A 20311-nucleotide genomic window follows, 5' to 3' on the forward strand; every position below is an offset into this window, starting at 1 on the left:
GTGAAGCTGGCGAATTGCTGAAATGTTCTGGCGGGCTGTTAGTCAAGATGTTTGGAAGGAATTTGGGTCATGAGGGCTGCTCTGTAGGCTGTTGCTGCAGTTATGGTGGGGGCGACACGCTTGGAAGTGGCAAAATTTGGCTCTTCCTCTTCGTGATTGTAACTTAGAACCATCTCATCTTCAATTCACCGTAGTTGCTCATCATGAATTCATGATAAATTATGCCCGCTAATGATCAGAGTTTGAATTTTGTCTAGTAATTTAGATTTTACTCCATGGGTAGAGTTCAAATCTTTTACTCTTTCCTGGTATAGATTCTACTGTTTCTCAGGTTGTAGAGTGAATATTTCAATTGTGAGATTCGAGTCGTTGGAGAGAGTGACGAAACATTCCTTATAAAATGTGAAAATCTCTTCCTAATAGATGTGTTTATAAAATCGTGAGGCTGACGATGATACGAGTCAAACTATGAGCATAGGTTGTTACAAGTATATCAAAGTCAGACATCAGGGAGTGGGATTGGGCCGTACAAAAACATTTAACTTCTTTTTTTTTTTTTTTTGACAAGAGATAGAAATATCAAGAGAGTCATTAGAGACGTCTTAATTGAGAGAGTTACTATCATATTGTATTATATTCTTCGTTAAAAATGTAAGTCGTTCGAGAATTCAAACAATGTTTAGATGTAAACCTCTAACTTTACACGGTTTGAACTCTCTCAACATTCCTAGTAATCCCTAGCTCGTTTTTTGTACTGTCTTTTTTTTTTATTTATAGAACAATACATTATTTGAGCTATTTTGATAGATTCGAATGATAAGACGATTTATACTTTTGTGCAATATTATAATATGATTAATCTCAAACCCGTTACTGAAAGTACGACAAATGTAACAAATAATCGAGTTTTTTATGCAAGTTTTGTTTATAATTGAGGTTGGGATAGGGAATCAAAATGATGATCTAAAAGGACAAATGGTAGGTTTTATTTGTTTAGAAATTGCTAGTTTTGTGGCTCAACTTATATGGCCATGGAATAATATTTTGTAATTTCTTCTCAATAAATTAAATTAACACATATTCTATTTATATTTAAAAAAATAATAATAACAAATAGTACTAAAAATTAAACAAACAAAGAAAATTATAATATTCTTAATAAAACTATATAATTGTTTCTCCATATTATTAATTATCGTACCACATTTTAGACTACAATAGTGTTCGGGATAGCTCAAAAATCGTATGTGGTCGGAAAATATGATCCTTAGTCCATGTAAGTTAAAAGGCGAGATGGCAAAACGAAGAATTAACTTGACATGCAATAAAGAATCTTACACTGTTATAGTCAGAGATGTTTATTTAATCGACAGGATCGAGCCTGTAACCCAAATTCACTGCGAGCAGATATTGTTCTCTTTGGGCTTTAAAATGCGTCTCTAAGGGAAGGTTTCCACACCCAAGGTTTCCACACCCTTATAAATGATGGTCGAGATATTGTTCTCTTTGGGCTTTAAAATGCGTTTCCACACCCTTATAAATGGTGGTCGAGATATTGTTCTTTTTGGGCTTTAAAATGCGTCTCTAAAGAAAGGTTTCCACACCCTTATAAATGGTGGTCGAGATATTGTTCTCTTTGAGCTTTAAAATGCGTCTCTAAGGGAAGGTTTCCACACCCTTATAAATGGTGGTCGAGATATTGTTCTCTTTGGGCTTTAAAATGCGTTTCCACACCCTTATAAATGGTGGTCGAGATATTGTGTTTCCACACCCTTATAAATGGTGGTCGAGATATTGTTCTTTTTGGGCTTTAAAATGCGTCTCTAAGGGAAGGTTTCCACACCCTTATAAATGGTGGTCGAGATATTGTTCTCTTTGGGCTTTAAAATGCGTCTCTAAGGGAAGGTTTCCACACCCTTATAAATGGTGGATATTGTTCTCTTTGGGCTTTAAAATGCGTCTCTAAGGGAAGGTTTCCACACCCTTATAAATGGTGGTCGAGATATTGTTCTCTTTGGGCTTTAAAATGCGTCTCTAAGGGAAGGTTTCCACACCCTTATAAATGGTGGTCGAGCCTGTAACGATCCAGATATTGTCCTCTTTGGGCTTTCCCTTTATGGCTTCCCCTCAAGGCTTTAAAAGTCATCTGGTTTCCACACCCTTATAAATGGTGGTTTGTTCTCCTCCCCAACCAATGTGGGACATCACAGAGCCACTGTGGGAACCCACCTCGAACTGGGTGGAGATTTCCCCTTTAAATGGGAATGAAGAACGGATTGAAGAGAGATTTCTCCCGGTTAGATAAATGGGTCCAAAGACAGGGATTATATTCTCGTCCCCATCCTCGCTTCGAAGAGAGACTTTTTAAATTTTATTCCTAACGACAATCTTTGATAACACGAATGAATCAACACCAATTAGTCAATTGTCCGTAGGAAATTCTCGCCCGTGTAATATGCATAACATGCTTTGATGTTTAAGTTAGTACTTAGACTGAAATCTTATAGAGTTGAGTTAAATAAAATGAGTACCAATCTTTATAAAGCTTCTTGTCGTCTCTTAACAGATCCATATCGAACATGGTAGCAAGGATTCCACCCATGGCAATAAGTACTCAACTTGATTAGAACTAAGCACAACAATTTTAAAAAGTTCTTTAGCTTTTGAGCTCTCACGAGGTCAACTCAAAAAAACTTCGTACCACATATTTTGTCACGTGGGTTTGACCAAAGTTTTCAAGAAATTTATACAAAATATATATATTTTCGGTCAAACGGTTAAATGCTCAGATTTTTATCGCTTAAGTTTAAACTTAAATAAACCATAATTTTAATTATAATAATTTTCTTTTTATTAAACAAAAATTAATTATCTTCTCGATTGAAATGCATTATTTCAACTTTCATTATGTCGGCAATGTTTATGAAAGGAAAGAACTTTCCACTTTGACCATTTCAAACGAAGAATAAGCAATAAATTGTTGTTTTAAGTGAGGGTATTTTCGTCTTTTTCTATCTAGAACGATGATTTGAATATCAATTAAATTAGCGTTTTCATTTATAGTCATCGTTATTAGGGTTATCATTGAATAAAACTGCAATGTTTCTACTTTTGAGAATTCTGAGCCTCGTTATTTTAAAATTGATGTTCGAGAAGTTGCTTGCTTGAACATTCAAATTCAAATTAGGATTGATCATCTCGTTCGTGGGGTATTCAACATGAGTAAAAAACTGATCTTCTTTATCTCTTTTCGTTTGAAAGAAAGATCAATCTGACACGTGAACTAGACTGACGGTATGAAAAATATTGAACCGTGAATAATCATCCATCACGATTATTGATCATCCACAACCAACTTCTACTTTACTCAACCCTAAAGGTTCATCATAATGGTCAAAGATCTCAACTCTTTTTTTCCCAAACCCTAAAGGTTCATCATTATTATACTTCCTTATCTCAAACTTCCATTTTTCTCTTTCTTCTTCAAAAGATTATGTTCTTATAATTCTAAACTCAACGCTACCGAAATCGTGGTTGTTGCTTGTTTGCTTGCTAGTCTATAACGTTATTTTCTTAAATCGATTTTTCCGTTTTCTAAAATCGTTTTTCAAGAACGGGACCTAGCCCAAGTTTTGACAAACGTTTTAAATGGTTAAGAAAGATTCAAAAACATCAAAATCTTAATACATTATATTTAGACATACGTCTTATACATAATTCGATTGATTAAGACATTAATGACTCTTTTTACCTGACAAAATTTCAACATATATGTACAAGAATGAAAATATGAATCGATATTTGACATATTCACCAATAAATTTTAAATTTTAAACTCTCGAGAATACGTGTTTATTATTGTTGAAATCCTAAAAAGACTTATATTTGTGATTCAAGAAGGATCTATTTTGAATGGCAACGACACACGTAGCAAACTTCCTTAGCAATTCACACTAAGGACTATGACCTCCAAAATCAAACTAAACTTATATATATTTCAAAGGTTGTGCTGTTCGGCCATTAAAGTTATACGTGAGCTAGGTTCAGAATATTGTGAGATAGTTCGGTTCATCTCCGATGTGGGTGTACAAAAAGGGTTGAAAGAACCCGTCCATGACTTAACATCGGTAGAATGCAACCTTCAGTTCCGTTTACGTTCGATAGAGCTAGAAAAAAAGATATCGTGTTTTTATTTAATTTTGTTTTCGACAATATATTAAAATATTTAAAAAGAATATTCAACTTTTTGGAGGGATTTTTAAAGTTCAACAAAGGAATCATTTAGGGTACGAAAGTACTCAATAAACCCACTAACCAAAATGGGAACCAAGGTTTCTGAATCACTTCAGTTTTCTTTCCCCCTTTTTTCTAAAACCTTGGTCAACCAATGCCTGATCTCCACGTGGCATCACCTTCGTGCTCCTCAAATTACCATTTTACCCTCTATCGGCTCGGTTCTATTTTCTTTCGTTTAGGTTGGACTATCATAAAGTCCAAATCGAACTAAACACAAATTATGTACCAAATTGAAAATTTTAAAACTATTAGAATAAATTAGAACTAAGGCTATATCATATGAAGATGACCTCGGATGTGAATTTAGGGTTAGGATGTGCTACCTTTTTTAGCTTAACTCGTGTTCGAGGGAAAATGGGATTTCCATAATAAGATATGTAAACCATAAGAAATCGATGGTTTAAGCTTTTAGGACCAGTATGCTTTTAATCGAGCACTTGTGCCTAAACAAACATGTAAGGTTCTTGAAAATCTCGTATGACGCTCGTTTGACAGTGCGTCGGGTACGATGTACAGATTCATATCATTACATAATCAATCAATAGGAGCTGAAGTACGTGCAATTTCGAAATATTCAACGACGTTCAGTAAATGTTAAAAATGAAATAAATAGATAGATAATTAGCTCGATAATTCAACGTTAGTTATGGGACGGTGTTTTAGAATATAAGCATCCCTTGATCATCATGTATTTGATTAATTTCCCCCTTAATCAAGTGTGTTGGCATGTTGGCATATCAAATCTTTGACTTTTTTCCTTTTTTTTAATGACTAAACTACCTCCCATCCCTCTTGATTCCTCACGTTAAATCAAATGGCAAGACTTCGTAGTTTAACTCCAAAAACAAGGGTATTCCCGTCTTCTTACGCTTTCTTCCTTTCGATTTACTTTTTCATGTTAGTCAGTGAGTGTTTAATCCTCTACATGTCGCTTCAGAATTCAATGATGTGACCCCACATCATGTCTTTCAAACCAAACCCCCAATTTCCACGGTCCAGATTAACTCATCAAAACTCCATTCAACGGCTGAGATCAGTCAAAAACAGATTTCAAATGTTGACTTATGCACCGAAACAAAACCCCCCCCCCTCACTGGTCTTATATATCACAAATCTGGACGGCTGAAAATTCAAAACATTTTTATTTCTCCATTTTTCTAACATGACTCATTTCCACCTCCGCCTCCTCCTCGCCATTCTTCTTCTCCTCCTCACTCCGACCACCGCCGCCACCATCGCATCCGCCGCAGTCCGGCCAAGGATTTCGTTGAGAAAACAAGTGATTTTCCGGCCATCTTCGCCGTCGACAACCAAACCCATAGACTTCGAAGATCAGAAGCGAAGAGTCCCCACAGGTTCGAATCCTCTACACAACAAACGGTGATGATTATTTCACAAGCTTCTCAAATTAAAAGTATTAATTTTTTTTCTTTTTTCTTTTTTTTTTTAAATTTTTAAAAATTATTTTCTTGATAGAAATTAATCTATAAAAAATTTTGTAAGAAAACCCATTTAGAAATTTTTTGTATTATTATTATTATTATTATTATTTTGGTGTTATATACAATATTAATTATTGTATATTAAATAAATAGATAAATTTTCATTATTATAATTATAACTCTTCCTGCTTTACTTACGTGAAATTATTACTCTTTAAGATCATCATCGTGATTGCATGTAGAAAATGTCTTTCTCAAGCTATCTCATCTTTCTCTCTTCAAATGGTAAAAAAAAAAGTAACATAAAGTCGAGCCATGCATGTTAGTTAAACTCTCGAGATCTATCGAATCATCGACTTTTGGACGTAATCGTAATAGCTCAAGCCTATGGTTAGTAAACATTGTTTGATTCACAGTTATAAAACTGGTATGTTAGAGAGAGGTTTTCACACCCTAATAAAAAAATGTTTGTTCTTCTCTCCAATATGGGATCTCACTACGTGAAAATCTCACCCTAACAAAAGAGTTTCAAAATCATGAGGGTAATGAAGATATGTAATGGGTCAAAGCGGACAATATTTGCTAGTAGAGCGCTTGGGCTGTTATAAATAGTATAGAGCCAAGTATCGAATGGTGTGTCAACGAGGACACTAGCCTCCAAGAAGAGTGGATTGTGAGATCCCATATCGGTTGGAGAGGGGAACAAAACATTTTTTATAAGAGTGTGAAAACTTCTCCCTAATTGAGATTGACGACAATATGTAATAGGTCAAAGCAGACAAATATCTACAAGCATTGAGCTTGGATTGTTACGGTAATTGTTGTCTTATGCAACGAGTTATGAACCCGAGCTACTTAGGTTTTGTTTTGGGAGCTAGACAAGTTCTGGGTTTTTTTAGCGATTTCCCAATCCGCCATTAATGTAAGAAAACCTGCAACTTTTAATGCTCAAATTGAATACCCTTAATTTCCCACAACAACCATGCAATTAAATACCCATCTTCTTCATCCATATTCATGGCCATCGATGGTTCAGAGGGAATAAAATGTATGTGGGCGTATGAATCTCTAAAAGATCTCAGCTTTTTCATTAAGGTTACCAAAATAGGGCTAAGCTTAAAGCCTTCGTATATGAAAGACATCAACTTTGTCATTAAACCTACAAAACTAGGCTAAGGTTGAAGCCTTAGGCATGACAATAGAGTTCATTTAATAGATTTCACAACTTAAACCCAAAACCCTAATTTCTCTCTATTGCATCTCGTGGTGCAAAATTGGTCGAGAACGACATGTATGACAAGTAATCAACTTTACTAATAAAAGGGTCATTTAGTTTTGTCATTTCTTGGTGATTCAGTAGCTAACGTGATGTGAGATCCTACATCGGTTGGAGAGAAGAATAAAACATTCCTTATAAGATCCCACATTAGTAGCTGACGAGTAATCAACTTTACTAATAAATGGTCATTTGGTTTCGTCATTTCTTGGTGTTTCAGTAGTTGACGTTACGTGAGACCCTACATCAATTGGACGGAAGAACGAAGCATCCAAGGGTGTGGAAATCTTTCCCTAATAGATGCATTTTAAAATCGTGAAGCTGATGGCGATATGTAATGGGCCAAAACGAACTATATCTACGGAAAGGGATAATCTCGAGTTTAGAGTTGGAATTTGGTGAGTGAAGTGGTGGAAGTGGTGGGAATGGTCCACAACCAGGCTTTTCTCCCCTTCTTTTTGTGTTGAGGATGTGTGTATATGCGCGCATGTAAAACTCAACTCATTTGAGCAAATTATTGTGTGGTTGAATAGAAATATATCATCTTTTTGTACCCATAAGTCAAATGAGGGAATGCCATTATAAGATCCTTTTTCAATCTTTCACCAAATCCTTTTCGGGTTTTGTTAATAAGTAACTTTCGTTTAAGTTTCAGACTTGCGATCCTACTCTTCACGATCCGTTCGTGAAGTGTTAGTAGTGTCTTTGAAAGTAAAATTCGTCCATCCCTGATCAATATCGTTTATGTTGAGACTAGGACAGTATATCTAATCGTCTTTGAGTCTCCAACTTTCGACACTATATATCCGTTAATTTTGTGTAACTTAGCCTAATAGGTAAAAGATGACATATTTACACCCCAACCCAACTCGAAAATGGAGAGTTGGATTGAATTAGATTGTCGGGTTTTTTTTTTTTTAATTATTTTTAAAAAAATTACTTATATCTAATACTCAACCCATCACTAACATCATTTACAACCTAACTCAACCTTACCCTACTTTTAAGATTATTATAAAGCTTAAAAAAGCTGATAATCCACGAACCTATCCTAAACAAAAATCTAACCCAAATCAACCTTCAGTATGAATTAGTTAATGGAGGTTTGTCGGATTCTCGAGTCATATGAACATCCCTATTTGTTTAATATTCCCGAGTCTTTGAATATATAATTTTTTTATATATAAAAAAAAAAAAAAAACATTATGGTAATCTTCATCTTCAAGCCCAAGAAAAGATGAGAACTTTTTGTGGTGCTTGTCCTCCAAGAAGAACAAATTTGGACTCTTCAACATTTTTATTAGTTAATTAATTAATTAATAGGTGTTAATATTGACCACTAAGCTTTTTCCTTTTTTATTTTTATTTTTTATTTTTGTTGACATTTTAGAGAGAGAAAACACTTGATTGATGATAATGTTGGGAGTATTAAACAAATATGTCATAATCTTTAAAATAAATATAAATATTAAATTAAAATTAAAGATTAATAAATACTTTTATTTGCATAATGCAATTATTTTTTTTAATATTATCATTTAAAAAGATTAAAAAAAAATACATGAGGACTAAAACATAAATTTAACAATAAATAAATAAATTAGAATACTATAAATACAGCTCTACTGCCACATCACCCGCCATTAGACCAACGGAAATTTGAAAAATTAGCACACGCAAAAGAGGGAACGATGAGTTTTTTGGCCGGAAGATTGGCCGGGAAAGAGGCGGCATACTTCATTCAGGAATCCAAACAAGCCGTCGGCCGCCTTGCTCAGAAGAACGCCGCCCAGAAACCACCGTCTTCGGCCCAGAAACCACCGGACGGTGAATCTCAAGCCGACATTCTTCCAGAGGTTTTGAGGCACTCTCTGCCGTCTAAAATCTTCCGGGAGGAATCGGTGAACTCCAATGGATCCTTCTCTACTTCGAAATGGGTTCTTCCTTCTAACCCTAATTATCGCTCTGTATCTTTGGATGCTCTGAACCCTCTTAGGGCTTTTCTCTCACTTCCCCAGGTTACGTTCGGCCCCAAAAGGTTCGTTTCTGAAGTGGATTAGGGTTTAAGCTTTGATTGAATGAACTGGATTTATTTGCCTCATTTTTTGTGGATATTGAGAAAAAATTTGGTTTCTGGGACTCTGTATAGCCATTTACTTTGAATTGAACATACAGTAGGTGGCGCTGGATTCTTCTATATCTTTTGTTGTCTGATTCCTGGTCTGTCAAATAGGTAGTGCGTTTTGAGGTGTGGTTATTGAAGCAGGATGTCAATCCTGTAATGATTCTGATGCGCTTGGAAAGTTAATAGAATCTATGAAGTTGGGAAGTTTTGATTTGCTGCTCTAATAGTTACTTAGACATGTGCTCGTAACAGTTCGTAACATCCCAAGCCCACCGCTACTAGATATTGTTCTCTTTGAGCTTTTCCCCTTCCGAACTTTCCCTTAAGGCTTTAAAATGTGTCTGTTAGGGAGAGGTTTCCACGCCCTTATAAAGAATGATTCGTTCTCCTCACCAACCGATGTGGGATCTCACAATCCAACCTCCTTCGGGGCCCAACATCTTCGCTGGCACTCGTTCGCTTCTCCAATCGATGTGGACCCCCTAATCCACCCCCTTCGGGACCCAATGTCCTTGCTGGCACACCACCTTGTGACCACCCTCCTTCGGGGCTCAGCCTCCTCGCTGAAAAATCGTCTGGTGTCTAGCTTTGATACCATTTGTAACAACCCAAGCCCACCACTAACAGATATTATCCTTTTTGTGCTTTTGCTTCTGGTTTTCCCTTCAAGGTTTTTAAAACGTGTTTGATAGAGAGAGGTTTCCACACGTTTATAAAGAATGCTTTATTCTCCTCCCCAACTGACGTGAGATCTCACAATCCACCCCCCTTCGAGGCCCAACGTCCTCGCTGAGACTCATTCCCTTCTCCAATCAATGTGAGACCCCCCAATCCACCCCCCTTCGGGGCCCAGCATCATTGCTGGCACACCACCTCGCGTCCACCCCCTTCGAGGCCCAGTGTCCTTACTGGCACACCGCCTCATGTCCACCCCCCTTCGGGGGCTCAACCTCCTCGCTAGCACATTGTCTGGTGTCTGACTCTTATACCATTTGTAACAGCTCAACCCACCGCTAGTAGATATTGTCATCTTTGGAGTTTCCCTTTTGGGCTCCCCTCGAGGTTTCCACATCCTTATAAAGAATGTTTTGTTCTTCTCCCCAACCGATATGGGGACTCACAGTATGTAACACTCGATCTTGGAAGTGATGTTCCATCCTTAATTTGTGGACAAGTAAAGAAGGCCTCCTCCCATTTGGCTGGTGGCTTTTATGGCTTGAGGAACACAGGAGAGTTTTGGTGGCTGTGGGACACAACTAAGTTCAATGCTTCCCTGTGTCCTTATCTAAAGAGTTTGATAACAACAACCTTTTTCTCTTATCTTCAGGTGGGAATTGCCTCAATATGAAAACTCAGTAGTGGCTTCAACAGCTAACGACTTGAGAACCGACAAGCTCACATCTATTAACCCTGAGAAGTTGAAGGCTGCTGCTGAAGGCCTTACAAATGGTAACCCTCCAAATGAAACAACTTCTCTGTTTCTACATCTCTCATCCTAATCAGTAGAGCTTTGGTTTCCCATGTAGTTGGAAAGGCATTTGGTGTAGCTACTGCGTTCGTCTTTGGTGGCTCCACCTTGATCTTTGGATTCACCATGTCCAAGCTAGACCTCAACAATGTAAACATGGATTCAACCTCTTATCTCTTGATAATCTTTGTATATGCACATATATTTCCATTAAACTCGGGTCGTGGAATCTTCGTTTTCGACAGGCCAATGAGATTCAACAAAAAGGAAGAAGCATGATTGAACCAAAGATAGAGATGGTTAGAGAGCAACTAGCTCCCCTCAAAGTCTGGGTATGTCATTATCATTTGTGATCCACACAGCACTCCCCTGTTGCGTGTTCGTTATCTAACCAGGGTTGTTTTTCGAGTTTTAGGCTGATGATATGTCGAAGAAATGGCATGTGGAGAGAAATGGAGATATCAAAGAGAAGCCTCTCATAAAGGAACTCTCAAAGATTTTGGGTTCTAAGACTCCCAACTGAACTGTATAATTTTTCTTGACCTTCTGTTGTTTATCTTGTATGTCTGTAAATGATAAGTGTAGAATGCTACAGCTTGCTAGCTAAGTTTATATAGAAGTTCCATGTTGATTTTATGCCTGAGGTTGAAAATATAAGACATCCCAAGTTCTTGTCTCTTTCTCATACTTTGTACCGTCCACGTCCAAATCCACCGTTAGCTGATATTATCCTCTTTGTCTTTCCCTTTCGGGCTTCCTCTCAAGGTTTTAAAAGGCATCGATTAGGGAGAGGTTTCCACACTCTTATAAAAAACCCTTTGGGTCTCGCTAGGACACTACTCTGTGTCTGGCTCTAATACCATTTGCCACTCTCCAAGCCGACCGTTAGCATATATTGTTCTCTTCAGGCTTTTTCTTCTGGAGGTCCCCTTGTGGGTTTATAACACGTGTTTCAAGGAGAGGTTTCCACGTCCTTGTAAAGAATAGTCCGTACCCCTCTCCACCAGAAATAATGTAATCGAGCAAAAGGGTTACAAGGGTTCGAGAAGAGGCGACTTGGGTTTTCATATCAGCTTGAATTCTTGGGTTATGGGGCTCGCCCACTCTAGGTCTATGAAACAACAATCTTCCTTTTGGGGTTCGCAGGCCAAAGATTGTGCGGTCTGAGATGAACAGAGAACATGGCTGTGGAATTGGAAGATGGTCTATTAATTAAACTTTCAATTTTATAATTATAATCTTTTAATTTTGTGTAATTTAAAAAAATATTTAATAAATAAAATTTATTAAATACAATAGTTTATTTTTAGAATTTGGCACTATAGTAATTTTAAGAAAATAAAAAAGGATTTCTAGAAATAATTTGGAAACTGCTAGTCCCGGTTTCCGGTAAAAACTTCCCGCCACTGACGTGGAAAGGCTGAGCCAATATTCTGTCGAATTGGATAAACCTTCGCTCGAGGGTTTTAGGGATTGCTTCGACTCTGTAACTTGGATCGTCTTCATTTCTTCAAATTCGCAGGTAATTATCCAAAGTTTCCTTTGTTTCTGATTACACTAGTTTGTTATTTTGCCTGCGTTTGTAATCTAGCAATTGATGGAGTTGTAGTATGTTCCATTAATGGATTAAGTTTCCCGTTTCTCCGGGTTGTGGATTTTATCCATCTTTGGAATTCTTAGAATCCAGGATAGTTCCTTGTGAATTTCTTTTTCTCCGCAACTAATTTTTCTGTGCCGATTCAGTTTGATATTGATTCTTATATGCATTCTTTAAACCCTCTATGGTTTTGGTTTGGGGGAATCGTAGGAGAAGGAGAATTTTCGGTGATGGGAAATAGCCATTTCTGCTTACTTGAGCTTGAACTTGTGTGGTTATTTTAGTGGAATCTGATGCAACTGAAGAAATTTCCGGTGGGAAAATTTGTTCATCAATGCACTGATTCATCTAAAAACACGCCTCTCTAGGATTGTGACTGCCTTTCTTAAACCTGCTTGTTGGAGGTTTTTTATTTTACCTATCAATAATGAAAGTTTCGTCGGTCTGGAATGACACCATAAAGGATCAATTAGATGTTAGAAATTCTGTATGAATACCCAGAAATAGAACAGAGAAAATTGACGAAGACTGAGAGAGCCCAAGTGCAAATGAGCTTACAAATTAAGTAAATAGTTAAGGTTTTGGAGTAATTTTGGTATCTTCTATATGTGGAACATTTTAACAGCTCAAAATTTGTATCGGTCCTTGCAGATCTTCAGAACAACCACTTGGGCTTCTTTAACTTTTCTTGAAGGTAGTATTTATATAGTGTCAAGCATGGCGAGTATGCTTGCTGCTCCTACAATGGCGACATTCCGTGTGAATATAGGGAGCAAGAACCATACAAAGTCGAATTCTACCATCAAGGGATCTCTCAAAATTAGGGCTATGCACATAGAGAAACCTCTTGAGGAGTTATACAATGTGAGAGTTGAACGTAGGGTATCAGAGGAACGGCTGTCCCAGCTAGGAGTTTCGAGGTGGTCAACATGGAAGACGGGGAAGTGCAAATTGCCATGGGACTGGCAAGCAGATCAACTGGTTTACATTGAGGAAGGTGAAGTGAGAGTAGTTCCTGAGGGGAGCAAGCAGTACATGAGTTTCGTGGCTGGTGACCTCGTTCGTTACCCAAAGTGGTTCGAAGCTGACCTTTTTTTCAATGGACCGTATCAAGAGCGTTATTGTTTCAAAGCATATGGTGATGATTACTAGTCGTTGCATCACCCACGAAAAGTTTCAGTTTCTTGTTTCTAGACTGCCCTCAGTTATCTTTTTTCTGGAAATATGTTTCATGAACATTTTCTTGCAGTTTGTGCTCATGGCTTGCCCCAAATCAGTAGCTTCTTAGAGGCTCTCTCCTTGTTGTTATGATTCTTGAAATCCTTTGGAAAATTATGCTTGGAAAGGCAGATTTGCATGAACAGCAATGTAACAATGTTGAATTGGCATTTAACTGGATATTCGATTAGAAACTCGGTTGTTGTAACTTCAGAGTCTACGAGTTCCTTCGGGATCTTCATTTTAATTGTTGAGATCAAAAGATGAAGAGATTTTATTTTTCATGAATTATTTCTTGGATGGGGATCATACAATTGACTTTTGAAATCGTAAATTTAATGTCAATCGAGTATATGTATCAATCAGATTTTTACGTTGAGACCTACCTGTGCATGTTAGGTTGTGTCGAGTCAAATCAGCTCTATTTTTTTGTCTCTGATTGATACCAATTTAGCTGCTGGATCGCTTATACTATAGTTTACCTTTGCTAGAATAAGGATTGAAGTTTGGATCAAGCGTAGATGATTCAGCTCATTTTCTCTACTAGCATGATTTCAATTGCTAAATCTTTTGCAGGCTGTTTTGAATAATGCTACTGTGGAGATGGATAATCCTGATTTGCGTGATCGTGCGTATATCTATTGGCGTCTCCTATCGACTGATCCAGAGGTTGTGTTCCAAAACATGTCTCGAGGTCCTCCAAGCTCACTTCTGCAGGTAGATGTGAAGAACAATCAGCAGCCAGTGTGGTTACTTCAGTGATAAATTTTCTATGCACATTTTCTTCGCTGAGGATGGGACGATGGAGCGTACGAACTTTCTCGAAATGATATAGAAACAGTAGAATGCACACTTCAACTGTTCAATCTTCTCTGTGGCATGAACTATCTTTTTCATTTCAGACTTGGAGGTCCCTTCCAGATTCGAATGAAGTTTCTAGAGATTTTTTGGCCATTCTTATGAACAATGTTGACGCCATTCTCGACTGACTGGCTGCGACAAACATGTTCTTCATTGCCAAAAGGAAGCATGCAAACCAGGATGTTTTCTACTTCTCTATAAAAATCCCCAGAGGAATCCCTTTTTTCTTCCTCAGTATATGTAAATCCATGCTGGTCTGAGTAATCGATCATTCTTTGTTAATACATTAACATCAACTTAATAGAAAGATTAATTGTATTAGTATCCATTATATACTTCCAAAGGGCTTTTATTTAGAACCCGAGACTTATATAGTTAAATTACAAATTTAGCCCTTGTAGTTAAAATTTTAATCTCATTAGAATTTTATTCTTATAGTTTGATAGACTAATAGAGATTAATAATATCATTCAAAACGATACTTGATTAGAATAAAGCTGTAGCTGAACAGAGTAATTCCCAGATTTGTGTTGGTTTCGACCATTTTTCTTAATTTCACACATCGATGAATAGGGACGTCTCGAGTTTACCAATAGATCAGTAATACAAAGAGTAGGTGAGCAGAGATAAAAGGCACATGAACATATATAAAATTTACCCATAGAAGAACGAATTAAATTCATGTTCTTACTCGAATATTCACCAAGTTTCTTTGGATGGTGAGAATTGGGGGTGAGAGATCATAAATAGAGAATGAGAATGTGCTATCAAAGTTGGTGAGGAATTTCAGAGCTCAATGGCGGCTATATAACGGCAGCATTGCCTGGAAATGGAAGTCAACAACATAATCAAATCTGTCCAGTGCACCATTTTACCTAGAAAATGCTTCATGACCATGGCCAATCTTATCTAGAAGAGGAACATGGTGATCAGATCAGAAGGAAGAAGCAAGCTTTGGTGCATTGTCCAAACACAGTCACAAAGTTAGCAAGACTTTATAGCTGCCATGGACGAACCAACCAGCCTCCATACTCTTCTGGCTTCAAGATCCAAGCACCACCTGCAATATAAGAAGCATAGCAGCAATCTAACATTCTTTCATGGATGCGGCTGTAAAAGATGCCACTGCTAGACCGAGCTCGCTCCAAACAACTCATCATTGTCCTTTCTCTTCCCCAAAAAGGCGAAACTAGAAAAAATAATAATGAAGGGGAGCTTGGAACAGTTCAATATACTCTGAAGAAAAGCCAGAACTAAGCAAATTACAACAAATCCAGACACTTTCTGTCCTACGTCTTTCTACTTCCGTGCAAATGTTTCTCAAAGTTAAGCACTTAAATAAATTAACCGCAGTTTTTCGCATCGTGCACCCACGACTACAAACACAGATCACAGTATTGCCCCGCTGGTTTAGCACACGTAAATGTATTTGAACATTGTAGTTTTAAAAAAAAGAACCTCTGGTTTGTGCGAGCACAATATCTTATCTTCACTGTACATTTCCACAACATCGACATTAACAGAAACTAAAGGCGCAGGAAATCGCACCTCCTTGTCACTTCCATGAACCTTCATCAGCCAATCATCTCTTCCGACGCTTTGGTTCCACCTAGCATGAGAAGTCAACATGAGAATCCATATTTCTGTTTCATTGCCTAAATCCTTTCACAATAAATAAAAACCAGAGAGCACGAGACAGAAATTCAGTGTGTTACACTGCCTCTGACCCTCTTTTACACCAAACATTGGGGATTGTCCCAAATCAGTTCTTCACTAATACTACACTTTGTTCAACTCAGAGTTGACTCAGAGTTCCAATAGTCGACTCAGAGAAACTTAAAACAAAGTCGTCAAGAGTTGCTTAGAAACTTAAAACAACATGGTAATTTTAGAGCTCCAATAGTCGACTCAGAGTTGCTTAAAAACGACAAACTTTAGAGCTCCAACACAACCATAGTCGTCAAGAAGAAAATGTCGCACCAAATGTGAACTACTCGTGCACAGAGGGCAGTCCGGGAGGGAAGAGTATTCCTAGGTAAAACAAAAAGTTTGAATGTGCCTTCTAGTGCACATCAATTATTCAACTTCAATTATGTGTCATTTCATATTCTATTGATTGCAACCTAACCAAATAAACATAAATACAGTACCACTATCCAGTTAGAGACAAAGGAGTACCGACTAAAATGAAGTTATCAGTCAACCTAAACCAAATTGTGTTCAAGACCTATATTATGCAATGAGTTTCACATAGCAAGTTTCATAGAATGTGTAGGGCTCAAGCCCACCACTAGCAGATATTGTCCTCTTTGGGTTTTTCTTTTCGGACTACCCTCAAAGTTTTTAAAACGCATCTTCTTGGGGTAGGTTTCCACATCCTTAAAAGAATGCTTCTTCCCAACCGATGTGGAATCTCACAGAATGCGTACAAGAATTACCCTAATAGGACTTCAAACTTCAGCCCAGCACATAATGAGAATTCAATAGACTACACAAAAAATCTCCATGATAATAAAATTTAGCAAAACCATAAATGTTGGATTTCTTTTATTGGCATTTCTTGCCAACATCATCACTTTGCTTATAGGCATACCAGTTTTTGAATTTCTAATGGTTTGATCAGAAGAGGCACATAATGTTCTCAAGTAATTCTGCCATAAAATCCAAATGATGTACAGCTCCTCTACATTTTATCATATGTCATACGATTTTAGCAGTATTTCTCACATGTAAAGATGAATCAACATCCCTTACCTTAGCCTCAGCAGAAGGTGATACTGGAAATGCATTCGAGGACCTTTTCGCATCATTTTCTGAGGAACAATCTGAACACAAAAAGTTATCCAACTTCTTTGCTTCGTCAATGGTCATTCCCATGCATGATGGATGAAACCTGCAAAACATATATGTTAGTTTAGAGAGGACGATAAAACAAGGCTTTTCATCTCCACATTCTTGTTCACATTTTGGTGCATCACCCTAACAATGGCACAACAAGTTATTGAACAGAGTGCCTATCTTTAAAATTCCAAGAAAAACCGACATATAATAGCCTGCAACGGGCGAACGACACTACACTATCTCCAAACAAAAGCTACATGACGAAGTTATAAAACAAGCAAGCATCAGATTATCCTCTCTAAATTTTCACCCAAGGAAACAAAGCACATAGCTGCAAAAGTAGGTTGAGATTACCAATCTTTGCATCCCTCACACTGAACCATAAGGTCATCTGGGTTGTATGGCATCTCACATTTACAATACCTGCAATTAAAAAAAAGAACCCAAAACACAGATAAACCACAAATTTTCTTATATAATTACCAACAAGAGATTGTTTTAGTAGAAACATGTAAGGAACAAGGTACACCATAGAACTCACACAGCTACACGGTCTGGTGTGAAACCGCCAGTGGCAGCCTTGTACTCGAATCTGCAAAAGTAGTCCTCTGCACCAACATTATCAAGTTTGGTATAATTTTTAAAAGAGTGCACCGTGCATTTTCCCTCTATAGTGTGAGCACTCTGAACATCAAAATGGTCCGAGAGAAAAAGCTCTTTAGCACCATGGAACTGCCTTCGTCCTCCAATTGATTCTTCCGGCCGATAATACCACCGAACCCGAACCTTCACATTGTTGCGATGATCAGCTTCAATTTTCTCAACACGAGCAACGTATGGAGGCTTATCGGAGTCGGACGGTCGCATTAACACACAATCACCAGCTGCAACAACCACAGAAATGCAATTCCAAAAATCAATGAACACTCACCAGAAGCAACCAAAAGCAATTGCAGAAAATGCAAACCAATTAAGTGTCGCTTTGAATACAAAAACAAAAGAAGAAGACGAAGAACAAGAGGAAGAACAAAAATCATGTTTGTTCCCAGAGAGACAATACGTCGAACAATTTTGTTGGTGCCTTTGATGGTGTATGAATCAAGATCTTTCTTCCCTGGTTTAGTCTTGGCCATGAATTAACCCCGCTAATAATCTAAGATACTGTTCAAGTCGCAACGCTACAGAAGATTAAAAACAAAAAAAAACTACGAGATTGAGAAAGAAGACAGAGCAAAGCAGACTCGCAAGGAGAATGCGAGTTGAAAAAGGATCAGATTTCTCTCATGGATTGCGATTATTGAGCGCAAATCGAGAAAATTAAGAACACTGGACTGAGTTCCTTCCACACCCAGAAACCCTAAACGTAGAAGGTGAAGCCTGAAGAGAGAGAAAGAAGGACGAAGAAGGAGAAGAGGGAGAAAATGGGAAATGGGGATTTTGTTGGGATGCGGCATGCATGCATGACATGCCCATATGCATCATAATCCACTTTCATGACTCATCCATGCATCCTCATCCATTTTAATACTATAAATTTTTTTTTACGATTATTCAACCTTCTAACTAGATATCAGTGGCGTGGGACGGGTGAGAGATAAATTCCCCATCTCCCTTCTTGTGGAAAATTTTCAGCTCGGTATTAACGCATTCCCCGTTGCTATAAATCGGGATCGAGTTGGAGAATCTTTGTTCATAGATCGTTCTTCGTTCATAGATCGTGTAACAACCTTATTTTCTCATTAAATACAACGTCGTCACTGAATGCATGACATGATTATTCTGTGCGAAAAATATTCGTTTAAAATATTTAATAAATGATACAGTGAACTTAAACATTCTTATTAAAGTATTTAAACAATATGGCAAAAACAAATAGCGTGAAAAGAAACAAAACAATGTCCTAATCTAACCTAAGTGCTAAAAACGACATGAATGCATCAATCCTAACTTCTGTCCCGTCACCACAATGTTGTCATTTGTACATGAGTGTCTTACCTTTACTTTAAAAAATAAGAGTAGCACGTGGTTTGAGTATTTTAAGAAATACTCAGTAAGCGATCCTGCTATTGGGGTTGAGAAATGCAATTGTGTTTGGGAACTATCTTTCATAGAACACCATGACATGACATTGGTATCTACTTCCAATCCGAGCAAAATTTGATGTGTAGTACTTGTCTACACGCGGCCCATGTACGCGCACATGGGCTCCCATGCAGGCTCGTATACATACCCCTGGACCTGGCCTTCAATTGACATACACTCACGCTGCAGAACGCCACGGAAGAAAAAGAACATGCATAGTAGTTATGGTGTACATAAATATTGTAGTGTATACGTCCGTACTAATCACAGCGGGAAAGTATCTCAATGCACATGAGCATATAAGATGCATGAAGCCCTCATAGTTTAAAAAATCGTGGCATGTATCATGATGCAAGTTATACCTTTGTTCATTTCATACATAGTTTAATCATTTCAAGTCATCTCATAATGCATCACACTTTTCATAACATAGCATATCATATAATTACAACATATCGAGCCTCATATCATAGCATACGGATCACATCACAACAATAACATAATAAAATAGACATCAAACAATCACAAGGTTCTGCACGCGCAAAGGCAAAGGCCACAAAGGCATGCATCGTTCATACTTCAAATAAATCGTCCAACCAAATTAATAGTAAAGAAATCAACCTAGGGTTTCCAAGCCCTAACAATTTAGGCATGTTGATACAATTATTGCATATTGAGTTATTTCTTAAATTATTCTCGTCTCATCTTGCTCTTATTTTGTAGATAAAAATAAGGCATCTCTACACGGATGATGACGTCGTGATAATGGTCATGGGACTGAAACGAGGGAAGATGCATTTGTGTTATTTTATTATGAACGTTTAAATCCATAGCATGGTTTATAAACTTAAGTGATTTAGTCATCTAATCGACCCTGTATAAAAATAAGTGCATTTTATCTCGTGAAATTATGTTTCCAACGTCCTATTTTGTCAAATCATTAAAATGGTAGGCTCATTGAATCGACTATAAAAGTCACTCTCACGTATACACATCAAAGAATAAGCTTCACACCCCAAAAGTTTATACTTCACTCATAATTAAGATTGAGTCTCGTAAGATTATCCTATAAAACAATTAGAGTCAAATATGAAGCGAGAACCAA

The 20311-nt window shown here is 37.4% G+C and overlaps 3 protein-coding genes and 1 long non-coding RNA gene across 5 annotated transcripts; 3 read left to right on the plus strand and 1 right to left on the minus strand.

Moving 5' to 3' along the window:
• The first annotated feature begins 5435 nt into the window (after positions 1–5435).
• On the plus strand, positions 5436–7567 carry LOC111486222. The gene is made up of 2 exons (XR_002718822.1): positions 5436–5710; positions 7235–7567. It is a non-coding gene; the product is annotated as an uncharacterized LOC111486222 (long non-coding RNA).
• A 1098-nt stretch (positions 7568–8665) lies between these two features.
• LOC111486122 lies at positions 8666–11285 on the plus strand. Its single transcript, XM_023133142.1, has 5 exons — positions 8666–9052; positions 10467–10588; positions 10666–10757; positions 10853–10939; positions 11023–11285. The coding sequence occupies exons 1-5, from the start codon at positions 8706–8708 to the stop codon at positions 11128–11130; spliced, it is 756 nt and encodes a 251-aa protein (XP_022988910.1). The 5' UTR covers positions 8666–8705; the 3' UTR covers positions 11131–11285.
• A 741-nt stretch (positions 11286–12026) lies between these two features.
• Positions 12027–13731, plus strand: LOC111486192. Its single transcript, XM_023133231.1, has 2 exons — positions 12027–12129; positions 12856–13731. The coding sequence occupies exon 2, from the start codon at positions 12922–12924 to the stop codon at positions 13354–13356; it is 435 nt and encodes a 144-aa protein (XP_022988999.1). The 5' UTR covers positions 12027–12129; positions 12856–12921; the 3' UTR covers positions 13357–13731.
• A 1195-nt stretch (positions 13732–14926) lies between these two features.
• On the minus strand, positions 14927–18537 carry LOC111486148 (chromatin remodeling protein EBS-like). 2 transcript variants are annotated; one of them, XM_023133177.1, is made up of 6 exons: positions 18185–18537; positions 17666–18008; positions 17479–17547; positions 17038–17176; positions 15832–15892; positions 14927–15343 (listed from the first exon to the last, which is right to left on the minus strand). In XM_023133177.1, the coding sequence occupies exons 1-5, from the start codon at positions 18255–18257 to the stop codon at positions 15866–15868; spliced, it is 651 nt and encodes a 216-aa protein (XP_022988945.1). In that variant the 5' UTR covers positions 18258–18537; the 3' UTR covers positions 14927–15343; positions 15832–15865. The 2 variants fall into 2 exon arrangements, with proteins under 2 accessions (XP_022988945.1, XP_022988944.1); XM_023133176.1 differs by lacking the exon at positions 14927–15343 and having other exon boundaries at positions 15516–15892.
• Between the last annotated feature and the right edge of the window lie 1774 nt (positions 18538–20311).

The sequence above is a fragment of the Cucurbita maxima genome, unplaced genomic scaffold (assembly GCF_002738345.1).
Source record: "Cucurbita maxima cultivar Rimu unplaced genomic scaffold, Cmax_1.0 Cma_Scf00011, whole genome shotgun sequence".
Classification (NCBI taxonomy): Eukaryota; Viridiplantae; Streptophyta; class Magnoliopsida; order Cucurbitales; family Cucurbitaceae; genus Cucurbita; species Cucurbita maxima.

Excerpts from the sequence above, each read along its gene's own strand:
- LOC111486122 (XM_023133142.1), top strand. The coding sequence starts at position 8,706 with ATGAGTTTTTTGGCCGGAAGATTGGCCGGGAAAGAGGCGGCATACTTC. Across the intron at positions 10,589-10,665 it reads TGCTGAAGGCCTTACAAATG|TTGGAAAGGCATTTGGTGTA; the intron begins GTAACCCTCCAA and ends TTTCCCATGTAG. Across the intron at positions 10,940-11,022 it reads TAGCTCCCCTCAAAGTCTGG|GCTGATGATATGTCGAAGAA; the intron begins GTATGTCATTAT and ends TTCGAGTTTTAG.
- LOC111486192 (XM_023133231.1), top strand. The coding sequence starts at position 12,922 with ATGGCGAGTATGCTTGCTGCTCCTACAATGGCGACATTCCGTGTGAAT.
- LOC111486148 (XM_023133177.1), bottom strand. The coding sequence starts at position 18,257 with ATGGCCAAGACTAAACCAGGGAAGAAAGATCTTGATTCATACACCATC. Across the intron at positions 18,009-18,184 it reads CACCAACAAAATTGTTCGAC|CTGGTGATTGTGTGTTAATG; the intron begins GTATTGTCTCTC and ends TGGTTGTTGCAG. Across the intron at positions 17,177-17,478 it reads TGTGAGGGATGCAAAGATTG|GTTTCATCCATCATGCATGG; the intron begins GTAATCTCAACC and ends TATGTTTTGCAG.